The sequence below is a fragment of the Rhinatrema bivittatum genome, chromosome 1 (assembly GCF_901001135.1).
Source record: "Rhinatrema bivittatum chromosome 1, aRhiBiv1.1, whole genome shotgun sequence".
In the NCBI taxonomy this organism is placed as follows: domain Eukaryota; kingdom Metazoa; phylum Chordata; class Amphibia; order Gymnophiona; family Rhinatrematidae; genus Rhinatrema; species Rhinatrema bivittatum.
In genome coordinates this window covers 806,171,642-806,184,562 of record NC_042615.1, presented here as the reverse complement: position 1 = coordinate 806,184,562, position 12,921 = coordinate 806,171,642, and the positions used below count along the sequence as shown (strand labels likewise).

The 12,921-nt window shown below is 43.6% G+C and overlaps 1 protein-coding gene across 5 annotated transcripts in view; it reads left to right on the top strand.

Moving 5' to 3' along the window:
- KIAA1328 (KIAA1328 ortholog) overlaps nucleotides 1–12,921 on the top strand; it is a 689,482-nt gene that overhangs the window by 5,521 nt on the left and 671,040 nt on the right. For 2 of the 5 annotated variants that reach the window (XM_029581051.1, XM_029581085.1), the window contains exon 2: nucleotides 4,867–4,902. The exons of 2 other annotated variants lie outside the window; for them this stretch is intronic. In XM_029581051.1, coding sequence (XP_029436911.1) covers nucleotides 4,867–4,902 — 36 coding nt within the window. Of the gene's footprint in view, nucleotides 1–855; nucleotides 984–4,866; nucleotides 4,903–12,921 lie in introns of those variants that run through there. One more of the 5 variants, XM_029581060.1, reaches the window with a different exon arrangement.

Below are 12,921 nucleotides of genomic sequence, written 5' to 3'. Positions count from 1 at the left end.
CTTGATTAGTTAGGGGTAGTAGGGGCAGTAACCGCCGCGATAAGCAAGCTACACCCATGCTTATTTGTTTTACCTAGACTATGTTGTACAGCTCTTGTTGGTTTTTTTTTTTTTTTTCTTCTCCCCTGCTGTAGAAGCAGAGAGCCATGCTGGATATGCATTGAAAGTGAAGTATCAGGCACATTTGGTTGGGGTAGTAACCGCCGTAACAAGCCAGCTACTCCTCGCTTTGTGATTGCGAATCCTTTTTTTTCTTCACCCCTGTCGTTGAAGCTATGCAGGATATGCGTGAAGCATCAGGTTTTTTTTTTTTTTTTTTTCCCCCTGCCCTTGAAGCAGAGAGCTATGCTGGAAATGCGTGATGTATCAGTCTTTCTCCCATGCCGATGCAGGAGAGAACCATGCTGGATATGCATGGAAAGTGAAGTATCAGGCACATTTGGTTTGGGGTAGTAACTGCCGTAACAAGCCAGCTACTCCCCGCGTTTTGAGTGCGAACCCTTTTTCTTCTCCTTTGCCGTTGTAGCAGAGAGCTCTGCTGGATGTGTGAAGTATCAGTTATTCTTCTCCCCTGTCATTGAAGCAGAGAGCTATGCTGTATATGCATTGAAAGTGAAGTATCGGGCATATTTGGTTTGGGGTAGTAACCGCCGTAACAAGCCAGCTACTCCCCTCTTTATGAGTGCAAATCCTTTTTTCCATTACCTCTTGCTGTTGAAGCTTAGAGCGATGTAGGAGTCACAGTAAGCATGTGTATGTTTATTTAGTAAGGGTATTGTGTCAATAGCCATCATTCTGGCGAGTCACCCACTCTTCATTGGTGGCCTCTTGACTTTATGGATCCGCAGTGTTTATCCCACGCCCCTTTGAAGTCTTTCACAGTTCTGGTCTTCACCACTTCCTCCGGAAGGGCATTCCAGGCATCCACCACCCTCTCCGTGAAGAAATACTTCCTGACATTGGAATGGGAGAAGAACGAGATGGTACTGAGTTGTAAATGAGATGGTACTGAGTTGCAAATGAGAATTTGTGTGCATCTACCCAAAGTGGATAAATCTCAACTGGGCAGACTATATTTGGGTGTTTATCTGCTGTCATTTACTTTGCTACTATGTTCACTCATGCACAGGTATAATGATAGGACTTAGGGTAGGCACCATATTGTCACCAACATTCATTGGTCACAGCACTCTGCATGTTTAGATTATTCTGATGCTCACTCTTAGGGCAGATGAAACTCTAGGTTGGTGAGGCTACTAAGTCTTGTTCATTTACCTGAGCGCTGCGATACTCAGGGAGTTCAGATCGTTACCTGCTTGTGCAGGGAGTTCAGTATCATTATCTGAATGCTCTATACACACAGAGAGTTCAAAGCCCGAAGCCTATGCTTCCTGGGCAGAGGACCGGTCCTTCTGGAATAATTAAGTCTTTTTGTCTTTAATGAATAATCTTTATTAGTAATAAGCAAGAAATGAATATATAATTAGTCTTTCTTGGAAGCAAGGCAGTACGTCTAACAGTAACGTACTACCTAATCTGCTCAGTTAATACAAGATACATCATTGTCTTATATACATGTATGGCTGACAACGTGCATTCAATATCCCCAATTACACTGGGAAGTGAGCTGCCTCTTAGAAGCCCATTTATATAGGTCTCTAGTGAGACCTCATTTGGAACAGTGTTTATAATTTTGAAGCTCACACCTTCAAAATGATATAAACCGGTTGGAGTCGGTCCAGATTTTGGCTACTAAAGATCAGTGATCTTCATTCTAAAGAAGTAAAAGTATGAAATGAAATAATATCATGACATGAAATGACGTAATAGAAAAAATGTTATTTTGTAAACCTTACACCAAAGCACGAAATTACTGTAAATGATTGCTACTTTTGTAAACCATTGTGATCTTCACTTGGAACGACGGTATATAAAATAACTAACTAAAGCATATGGGAACAGTCTTAAAGATCTGAACATATATACCTTTGAGGAAAGACAAGATAGGGGAGGTAATGATAGATGTTTAAATACCTCCCAGGCTTCCGTGTACAGGAGGCAAGCCTCTTTCAAAGGAAAGGAGGCTCTAGAACAGTAGGTCATGGCATAAGGGTGAAATGGGGCAGATTCAGGAATAATCTAAGCACATTTCTTTTCAGAGAGCGTGGTGGATGCATGGAACAGCCTCCCGGTGAAGGTGCTGAATGCAAGAACAGTATCTGAATTTAAGAAATCTTGGAATAAATACAGGGGATCTCCGAGGGGGTGATGGGATGGTAAAGCTAAATTAGTTGGTGTGGGTGGGCAGACTAGTTGGGCCCTAAGGTCTTTTTCTGACTGTTTCTATGTATCTTCTGCCTCTCCTAAATGGTATGGTGGCTGCTGTGTGTCACGAATATTTGCCTATTGCTAGTAAAGAAAATCATAGAAACATTTAATTTTCATTTCATTTATTAAAATTTATTGATCGCTCAACACAGAAGTTTCTTGGCCTAAGCGCTTTACAGTAAAACATACATAAAATTATATCATATACAGACCATGTCATGTGCCAAGAACATCAAAATATGGCAGATCAAAATATTACCAGCATCAAATATTCGGGACTCATTCTAGGAACATTGAAGGAGGAAGCTTTTTAAAGAGAGCCTACATTTCTTTTGGTTTGCTTGCATTCGGACCTCGTAAGGTAAGGTGGTCCAGGATGAAGGAGCAGCTACTGAAACATTTGCAGTAGTTGCATTAATCATGCAGAAGTACTTTATATGTCTTACTGGAGGATAGGTTGTATGAATATTGAGGGTAGTTTCACTGTGGGAAGTGTGAAGGCTTTCTAAGTGCGTGGTAAATTGTGAAAGACTTGAAAAAGATTTTGAGGGAAGGAGAAGGGAGATTGTTTTTCATTTTCTAAATCAAATATCCCTTAAATGACATGGAATAGTGGCACTGTCCCTCTAAAAAGAGAGCAGATCGGAGCCTAGGCTTTAAAATAAGGGAAAACATTTTTAAAGTTGTAGACATTTTGTTTATAGCTACAGTTAAAAAGTTAGGCTTAGAATGTTTCTATGTTGGAGCTCCTATTTGAGGCATGTCCTCCTCTTAAATATTTGGGGTTTGAAAAAAGTATGATTTTCTATGGTTGAAATATTTCAAAAATTAAATTTCTTTTCATTTCTGTCCAAAGTGGGTAACCTTTCTAATTATGATTAAAACTAATAAAGAGAAAATAAAAAAAAAAGTTAGGCTTGAACAGACCAAAAAAGGCCATTTATGCCCCATCTGGGAAAGCTTTAAAGTGATGGAGCAGTATGCATTGAAGTGTCTGAGAATGCTGCAAGTCCGTAGGAAGGAGAATTCTTCCTGAGTAAGATGAGAGTTTGAGGGCTCCTAGAGGTGAATAATTGCATGCACCTTATGGACAGGCCCTTGGGTGGAGTTGAGGATGTTGGTGTCTTTTGTGGCCTCTTCTCCTAAGTGATTAGGCAGGGCTGGAAAAATATTTCAAAAACTTGGGCACCAGGCAAAACTTTTAGGAGCCAGGGAGAAAATATTTTTCCTTGGTATCTTCTGGTTTACACAATTTATTATTTTGTTGGGGTTTTTATTTTTTATTTTGCTTTTCACTCAGGTTTTATTTTGTTCTTGTTTTTGTTTGTCTATTTTTAGGATTTCTTTTCATTTGTGTGGTTTTTGGTTTGCTTCCTTTTCCTCTGCCGTTATTTTTGTGGGGCTTTTTTTTTGTAATTTTTTTCCCCTTTTATAATACTTGGTCTCACCCCTATCTCTGTAGCCTCTCTTCTGTGGGAGCAGGGAGCATTGTCCGTCAGCCATGGTGACTTCTGATGGGCCTGAGTCTGTGGAAGCTGGGACTCTTCACGATGGGCATGGGCCAGCACCAGGTGCCAATATTTGGGCAGCCTGGCTCCTGGGAATTTTCCACCCCTGCAATCTGGATATTTTTTAATAGGATGCCAGATGTATATGCACATATAATGCAGTCAACTCAGTGCTCCTTACATATATAGAGCGAGGCTGGAAGGGAGAGACACATTTAACAATATCTAGTAAGTAAACAAAACAAAATTTAGAGTTAAAAAGCGTTATAAAGGAAAACAGTAATTTGCCCTCGCTTCCAAAGCTTTTGCCTGGTGACCAAGTTTTCTAAATAATTTTTCATGCTTGGCTTTCAAGGCTACTTAAGTTCATTCTTAGAAAAAAGGCATGTAAAAATGCATCTCTCTTAAAAATGCACTGGATAGTTCAGCTGCTACTGAAGTCACATGAAAGTAAGACATAGATATCAGGTCAGGAGAGAATTCACTGCTTACGAAACATATATTGTGGACATGTTTTAAAAAGATCATGAGACGTTGCTGAAATCATACTGTCAACTTGAGATTTCAATGACTTTTAAAGGTATCACAAGCTGCCAAGTCCTAATATATTGTAAAAATGTTTTTCAAATGGCTCAGAGCTGATTTTGCTTGTTGATGGGGCTCAGTGAATAAATGAGACCCTGGGAGCTTACGGAAAAAGGATTTTTTTTGTACAATAAATGCTTCATCCCTGGACCTGCGAGAGGAGATTTCCCCATCCCAGAGAGCTTAGCATGGTAATCTGGGACCTTCAAAAGCAGTAGATTAACCTGGTTTTCTGTATTTGCTCACAGTGACTTTTACCGGACTAAAGACAGGGCTAGTTTACATAATCCATCCTGTGAATCTTTCTCAGAAAAGCAAGGATGATCCAGGTTGGAAAGCATTCCATATGAGAGATGCTAGGATAGGGTATGGTTGCTAGATGAATCTGATTTAGAGCTGGATCTAGTTATTATCATTTGTTGTTCCTTAATGGTGGTATTTTCAGAACCCAGTGACAAGCAATCAATGGTATTCATTCCAGGTAGGATATGCATGCCATGAGTTGATTTTTATCTGCTGTTATAATCGGTTAAAAAAAGATGTTTAAAAAAAACCATTACATACCACTTGGGATCTTATGACCTATGATTACAATCCAAGACACCTCATTCGGACAGAAGTAATTTGTCACGTGAATTCAGTCCAGCCGTCTCAATTTATGATGCTCATATGACACATTAATATATTTGTTTAGTTAAGCTGAGGGGTGGAATCATATTTGTTTAGTTTTGGTGATTCTTACACTTCAAGGTTCCTACATTTTTTTCTTTATCGGTAAAGCACTGAATGATTAGTAGAAGTACAGAAAAAATAGTAATACAATGTGTTTAACTCTGTTTTTGACCTGCCAGTTGCTCCTTTGGGCTTCTAGATCAAATCAGACCTGGCTTCTAAAGGGCTATAGTACCATAAGCAACTACTCAGGCTGTTTCCACATTTGTATCTCCCCCATCATCTAACCCTTGTCATCACAGTGGCAATCCTCTGCCAGGGCTAGAGACTGCAGCTCTCTGGGACCCCAAGGTTAGCTGCTAGATGACACTTCTGAAACGTTCTCTCTGGGGATGCGCTCTCCACAACCTTGCCAGCACTGGCCAGCCCAGCAGAACATGGGCTTAAGAATCCAACCCTGATGAAAATGCCATTGGGCCAGCCCATGGGTCTACCTTTTGACAGGTACCACTTCCAGAGCGTTACAAGGAAACGGTCTCAGATTATAGCTGCTATTAAGTATTTTCTAGATCCAAACTTAAACAACTTAGGGGTTGTAAAAGTGAATGTTTAGTAGTAATGAAGATGTCAAGAAGGCTGATAATTTTTCCTTTACGTAACGTTTTTTTCTACTGCTGCCAGCAACTTATACCCCAGCCATTCCCAGAATGCCTGGATTTCAAAAGAGAAAAATATTACTAATAGCAAGTTATCTGTCGAGTAGCGGGATATCAAGGGTCTGCAGTGCTGTATTGTAATGAAACAGTTCACTGTGTGTCCCAGTCAGCTGTCTGTGTTGACGCTATCTCAGTGTTTTGAACGTCCCATATCTGCTTCAGGGTGTGAAAATCTTCTTGAAACTGTTAATCCTGTCATGTATCCCAACATAGTCATCCTCTCTGGACCTGTTGTTGAAATATAGGATTAGTCTGTAGCCAAAATCTGCAAATCGCTAAGCATAATGCATCTGCACAGCAAACCTACAAATTCTATGCTGCACTAGACACTGTGTTCGTTATAATTAATTATCCCAAGACATAAGAACAACTGAAACAAAGACTAGTCAGAGGGTTCTCACAAAGATGTCCTTGAAAGCTCATGCTTCAATAAATTGTTTAGTCTATAAGGTGCCACCTACCTCTTGTTGTTTTTGAAACAAAGAAGTAACAGATATTGCATATAGATGTACATTCTTTTAAGACTTTGGGGAAAGTAAAGAGATCCTAAAAGGATTCTGAGGCTGCTTCTTACATGACTATAAAATGTGCGAAGCCATGCCATGGTCGCCATTTTTAAAGGGGCAAAAGGCGGGAAACTGATCTGTCAATCACGAGAGCTGTTCCCCCAGCACAAGCACTCATCAGGGGCAACCATTACACAGCAAGCACTATATGCACACAAGCACCCACGTTGAAAGAAGTAAACGCAGGTAGCTGAGCAAAAGAGAGACCCCAATACACACATATCAGTCCAAGAGTGCCTCCCCACATAGCAAGAGATGGACAGAAAGACCTCCGTTCAGATATCCACTCATAAGAAAGCCCCAGCATATAAGCACTTTTACAGAGAGAGCCCTCTGCAGCTCCTGCTGCCTCCCAGCACATAGCCTCAACCTGGAGCACAGGGGATTCCCACGTCTCCCGCAAAGAAACTGCTGCCATGGTGCTACCACTTGCCATGCCTCTGGCCTTCATGGTAGTCCTCCAGAGTCCAGACCAGCATGGCCTGTCTGGGACTGTGTCCCGCTGGAGTGTGCTTGAGCTTCTCTTTCTTTCCCAGCCAGAGTGTTGCGCTTGGCCCTGAACTGCAGCCGCCCCTTCTCAGTGCGGGTGACTGTGATCGTAGTACCAGCTAACACCTTCCTCTCGTTTCTCGCTTGTCTCAGCTTTTTGGCATCAGCGGTTTGGTGGGTGCCCAATCCTTGCAAGCAGCATGGTTGTGGCCAGCATACTTTGGGTCATTTGTGGCAGCTGGGGACTTGCTTTGAGATTGAATAGTTTACAGGGAAGGCTAGTGGTGATAGTCTAATTTAATGATTAATTGGTCGTTAGCCATCACAAATTCTCTTCTATTGTAGGGGTCTCAGCAAAGTCTTCTGGACACACCTAGCTAGTCAGGTTTTCAAGAAATCCACAGTGAATATACATGGTATAGATTTGCATACAGTGCATGCAAATGTCTCATGCATATTCACTGTGGATATCCTGAAAACCTGACTGGTAAGGTGTTGCCAAGGACTGGGTTGTTTCCTTTTCTTACTTAGCTCATTTGCTTCCTGGGCAAACTGCAAATGACAATTTATTGCAAGGCACAGCATACATCCTACAGCGTGCTTACAGTGAAATGGCTCTATTTAGCTCTTGGACCATGCAGATAATGTGTTTCAGTCATGTGACAACTTCATTACCATTCATAATGATCCTTGAGTGCCTCAGTACATTTTGTGATAGTTCTGTCGATTGGGCCTTAGCCAGCAAACACATGGGTCACATTAGAGAGACTTTTTCTGGTTTGCAGAGTGATAAAACCGGTCTACCCTAATTTATCATTTTAACAGGATTGCAGTCTATTCACAACAGTACACTGCCCTAGAGAGCTTTATTGAATTTACAAAATGAATTTCTTAATGAGCTGTGGAAGGAGGACCTGCTCTGTATTTATTGACATTTTAACAATTTCCCATGCAGGTTGAGGGGTAGAGGAATCCTGCTTTGCTTTAATAATGATAACATTGTTTCATCTTGGCTGACTCAAAAATTGCCAAAGTTCACTTCTTATCCCCCCCTCTACTAAATTATACAGATGCGAGTAGCCAGAAGGAGAAGTTGATGCAATAACAAGTTATTTGCTGTGGCCTATAGTCTTTGAATTTCTTAACCATGTAAAATGGACAAATATCTATTGAAATTCAGTCCATGGCATTTTGCCTCATGCTGTAAAAAAGATATTCGGGCCAGTTGAAGGGATGTTCAGCACTTTTTCTACAGAATATATGCGAGGTTTGGCTCAGAGCTGGAGAATGAGTCTTTCCTCTGCAGCGTTGCTTGCTCCAAACGAGCCTCGTGTCCGTCAGACAGCTGCTTCCACCTAGTGCAGTTACCCGAGACTTGGCGCAGGGCTAGAGAGCTGTCGCCAGGTGATCATGCAAATGAAATCAGCATTATTCTTCCTTTTATTGTTGAATAGTCCTACCTTTTAGAGCTGTGCCCTGGAGAACCTTTTGGACGTGTATATTAAAAAGAAAAGGTTATGCCTGTCGGTCGCAGATGGCTGCGACCGCGAGTACTCACGTCCTGCACTGCTCTCCTGCCCTTCCCGGGGCTGCTCGCTGCGCGGGCCTGTCTACATCGCTGCGCCCCCGCGGGACTTCTTTCGGCAGCATGGACGCCGCTACTTTCTACTCCGAGGCCTTCCTAGGTCATCGGTCTCTCGTATATAAGCTCCACCTTCGCTCCCAGCAAGCCGACTTGGCAGCAAGTTCCATCCATGATCTGAACTCCTATGTGTTCCTGAGACGTCGCCTGCTGCCTCGCTCTTGGACCCTGTCTGGCACCCGCTCCTCGGAGGTCAGTGTGCGCTCATCGGGGACTCGCTCCCCTGGCCTACCCCGCTCCTCGGGCTTGCTCTGCGCCTCTTGGGTTCCACTCTGCATTGGCTCCTGCTACTCGAGTCTCCATTGGAACACCGCGGCTACCTGTGAGTTCCTCTTCTGGCCTTCTTCGCTCCTCGGGGTTGCGCCCGTGTCCTCGCCAAGTCTGGCCATGCTTGCCCACACCTCGGGCCACGCTTCTATTCAAGAGAACTACCTAGTTCTGCCCTGCTCCTTGGGGCTGGACTCCAGCTTGCTACTGTCAGCTGCCCCGCTCCTCGGGTCAGTCCCTTGCTACATCGCTGGCCATACCTCCGCTCTCTGGGTTCCTGCCTACGTCAGCAGCTGGGTTCGGGACCGTACTATCCTACCCCGTGGGTGGTCTACATCTCTTGCCTTGGGGCTAACCTCCTGGAGAACCTCCTACTTGACTATCCCCGTGCCCTCCGCTCCGCGGTTCGCTTGGCGCCTCTCTCTCTAATAACCACCTACAGCCTACCACCCTGCAAGGGTTAGTTCCTGGTTCCTGGGGCCTCTCCACCGCTGTGCCTAGAGCTCCCCGCTGTACTGGCACCTCACCTCCTGACAGCAGGGACCTGTGGGGCTCCTCCCCAGAGGCGGTAACAACTCGCGCCTCAGGCCAAGGGTCCACATACCCACAAACCGAAACAGAAAAACTTTTCTGTACCCATTTTGCTATTAAGTAAGATGCCATCTTGCTGTGCCAGGGTTGTCCTGACCCTTTTTGAATATATATTGTCAAATAAAAATTCACATTTCTGTAGCGCCACCCAGGGATGTGGTCTGCAGGATTAATTGCTCCCTGGTGGAATAGACTTATGAGGAAAGCTGTCACTAAAATAAATAAGAACATAAGAAATGACCATGCTGGGTCAGACCAAGGGTCCATCAAACCCAGCATCCTGTTTCCAACAGTGGCCAATCCAAGTCACAAGTACCTGGCAATTACCCAAACACTAAGAAGATCCCATGCTACTGATGCAATTAATAGCAGTGGCTATTCCCTAAGAAACTTGATTAATAGCCATTAATGGACTTCTCCTCCAAGAACTTATCCAAACCTTTTTTGAACCCAGCTACACTAACTGCACTAACCACATCCTCTGGCAACAAATTCCAGAGCTTTATTGTGCATTGAGTGAAAAAGAATTTTCTCCAATTATTCTTAAATGTGCTACTTGCTAACTTCATGGAATGCCCCCTAGTCCTTCTATTATTCGAAAGTGTAAATAACCGATTCACATCTACTCATTCAAGACCTCTCATGATCTTAAAGACCTCTATCATATCCCCCCTCAGCCGTCTCTTCTCCAAGCTGAACAGCCCTAATCTCTTCAGCCTTTCCTCATAGGGGAGCTGTTCCATCCCCTTTATCATTTTGGTTGCCCTTCTCTGTACCTTCTCCATTGCAACTATATCGTTTTTGAGATGCGGTGACCAGAATTGTACACAGTATTCAAGGTGCAGAGTCACCATGGAGCGATATAGAGGCATTATGACATTTTCCGTTTTATTAACCATTCCCTTCCTAATAATTCCTAACATTCTGTTTGCTTTTTTGACTGCTGCAGCACACTGAGACGACGATTTTAAAATATTATCCACTATGTTGCCTAGATCTTTTTCCTGGGTGGTAGCTCCTAATATGGAACCTAACGTTGTGTAACTACAGCAAGGGTTATTTTTCCCTATATGTAACACATTAAATTTCATCTGCCATTTGGGTGCCCAATTGTCCAGTCTTGCAAGGTCCTCCTGTAATGTATCACAATCCGCTTGTGATTTAACTACTCTGAATAATTTTGTATCATCCACAGATTTGATAACCTCATGTTACGCTCTCCTTTCTCCTGTAAGGAAAGGAAGTAGCAATCTGTTATGGATCAACTCTCCAAGGAAGACGAGTTGGCAATCTTGTATAATGATACTCTTCTGAGGAGAGGAGTTTACAGTAGGTATATAGTACTTCGCTACTGAGATAGCAATCTATCATGCCCCCGCTACGGAGTAGCAATCTGTATGTATGTATGTATATATATATATATATATATATATATATATATATATACATACTGCTGGCAAGTCTCAGAGAAAGAGTAGTAGCTGTCTATATAATACTTTCGTGAGCGGAGTTAGTGGTCTGTAGTGGTTGGCTCCCACAAGGTGACAATAGTGAAAGGAATGACCACTTGGAGGAAATGGTGAATCCCTGGGCTGATGGCAGATGACAGCGCCCCCAGGAGGAGATCCTGAGAGGAACCACTGGCTAGGCTAGAATATGAGATAAACACAATAGTTCTTTATTAGACTGGAAGCTGGACCAGAGGTGGCAGTAGTGAGTCGCTGTGTCCGGCAAGGCCGAAGTCCTTCTGATACTGGAATATAATCTCTGGGTCGCTGAGCTGTAGAGAGAGACTAGAAGTAGTGAGTAGACAGGTACAAGATGGTACACTCACAATAGTAGATGTCTGCAATGGTCTCTATGCCACAGAGAGTCTTCAGTACATTCAGGAACAGGAGCCGTAGGCGAGCACTGGTTCCCACAAACAATGTGTAATAAGAACTCACAATTTCTGTATATGAAATGGCTTCTAGAGTAGAAGAGAGTCTGTATAAGATTCTAGGAACATGGGCCCTTGTGGAGTGAGTACCAGTTCCTATCTGTAATCTTGCCAATGTAACTCTTGATCTCTGTACCTGCGATAACGTCTTGGACGGAAGGGAGTCTTCAGAGCAATAGGAATGTAGGCCCTCATGGAGTGAGTACCGATTCCTATGTAATAGAACTCATTGTGTTCACGTCCGCGATCGCTTCCAGGCAATGAGGAGTCTTCCGAGTGTTCTGGCAATCTGAAATCAAGAAGAGAGAGCGTAACCCCCGTGGAGCGGGTACTCCTGGTAAGTTTAAAAAGGCTGAGCAGTGGGGACGGGTTCCCCGGCTGACTCGGATCGTTGTTGCAAGTATCGTGGACTGCCGAAGCAAGTCCCGTTGGAGTTCCTTGCTAATTCGTTAGAGGTTAGCAAACAAAGACCTTTTAAAGTGCAAATGGATGACGTCACTACGGGGGAACACCCCCGAGGTTCGCGCCCTTGCTGGTACAAAGTCTGGAGTGCGCGCCCTTACATCATCAGGAACATGGCGGATTCATAGCGTCAGGCCAGCTCGGGGGAACCGGGACCAAGAGGCAGAGAGAAGCCGCGGCTGCACTGTCCGTCAGAGCCGAAGGGAGTCGCATCCCAGATAGAGATAGAGACCTCTCATGATCCAGCTTCCAGTCTAATAAAGAACTATTGTGTTTATCTCATATTCTAGCCTAGCCGGTGGTTCCTCTCAGGATCTCCTCCTGGGGGCACGGTCATCTGCCATCAGCCCAGGGATTCACCATTTCACCAGAGCCTACAAGGTTAAAATCAATAATAAAGAATCCCTTCGCACTAACTCCCCAATTGGAGTACCCCAGGGCTCTTCTTTATCGCCCACCCTGTTCAACATTTACCTTCTCCCTCTCTGCCATTTACTCTCAAAATTAAAACTGAAGTTTTACATATATGCAGACGACGTTCAAATCTTAATTCCCATATCTAATTCACTGGATTCTGCTCTCAAAATCTGGGATTCACATTTGCAAACAATCAATCTCCACCTCGCAAGCCTCAACCTGGTGCTCAACACTACCAAGACAGAACTCCTCCTTATCACCCCAGAAGGCAGCCCACTTCATCAACAGCTGTACACTAACACACAAATCTCCCATGCAAGAAACCTTGGAGTCATAATAGACAGCCACCTGAGTCTAAAGAAATTCATAAACCAAACTACGAAGGACTGCTTCTACAAGTTGCAAGTACTCAAAAATCTCAAGCTGCTCCTTTTCCATAATGATTTCAGATCGGTCCTCCAAGCCATCCTGTTCTCCAAGGTGGATTACCGCAACTCCATCTTGCAAGGTCTTCCTGCTACTACAATAAAACCCCTCCAGCTGCTTCAAAATGCTGCTGCGAGAATCCTGACGAATACCAACCGGAGAGAGCACATCTCTCCTATACTAAAAGATCTTCATTGGCTCCCAGTAAACTTTAGGATTCTCCATAAATCACTCACAATTATCCACAAAAGCATACACCACCAGACCCCTCTGGACCCTCTACACCCACTCAAACTTCACTCTACGACCAGAC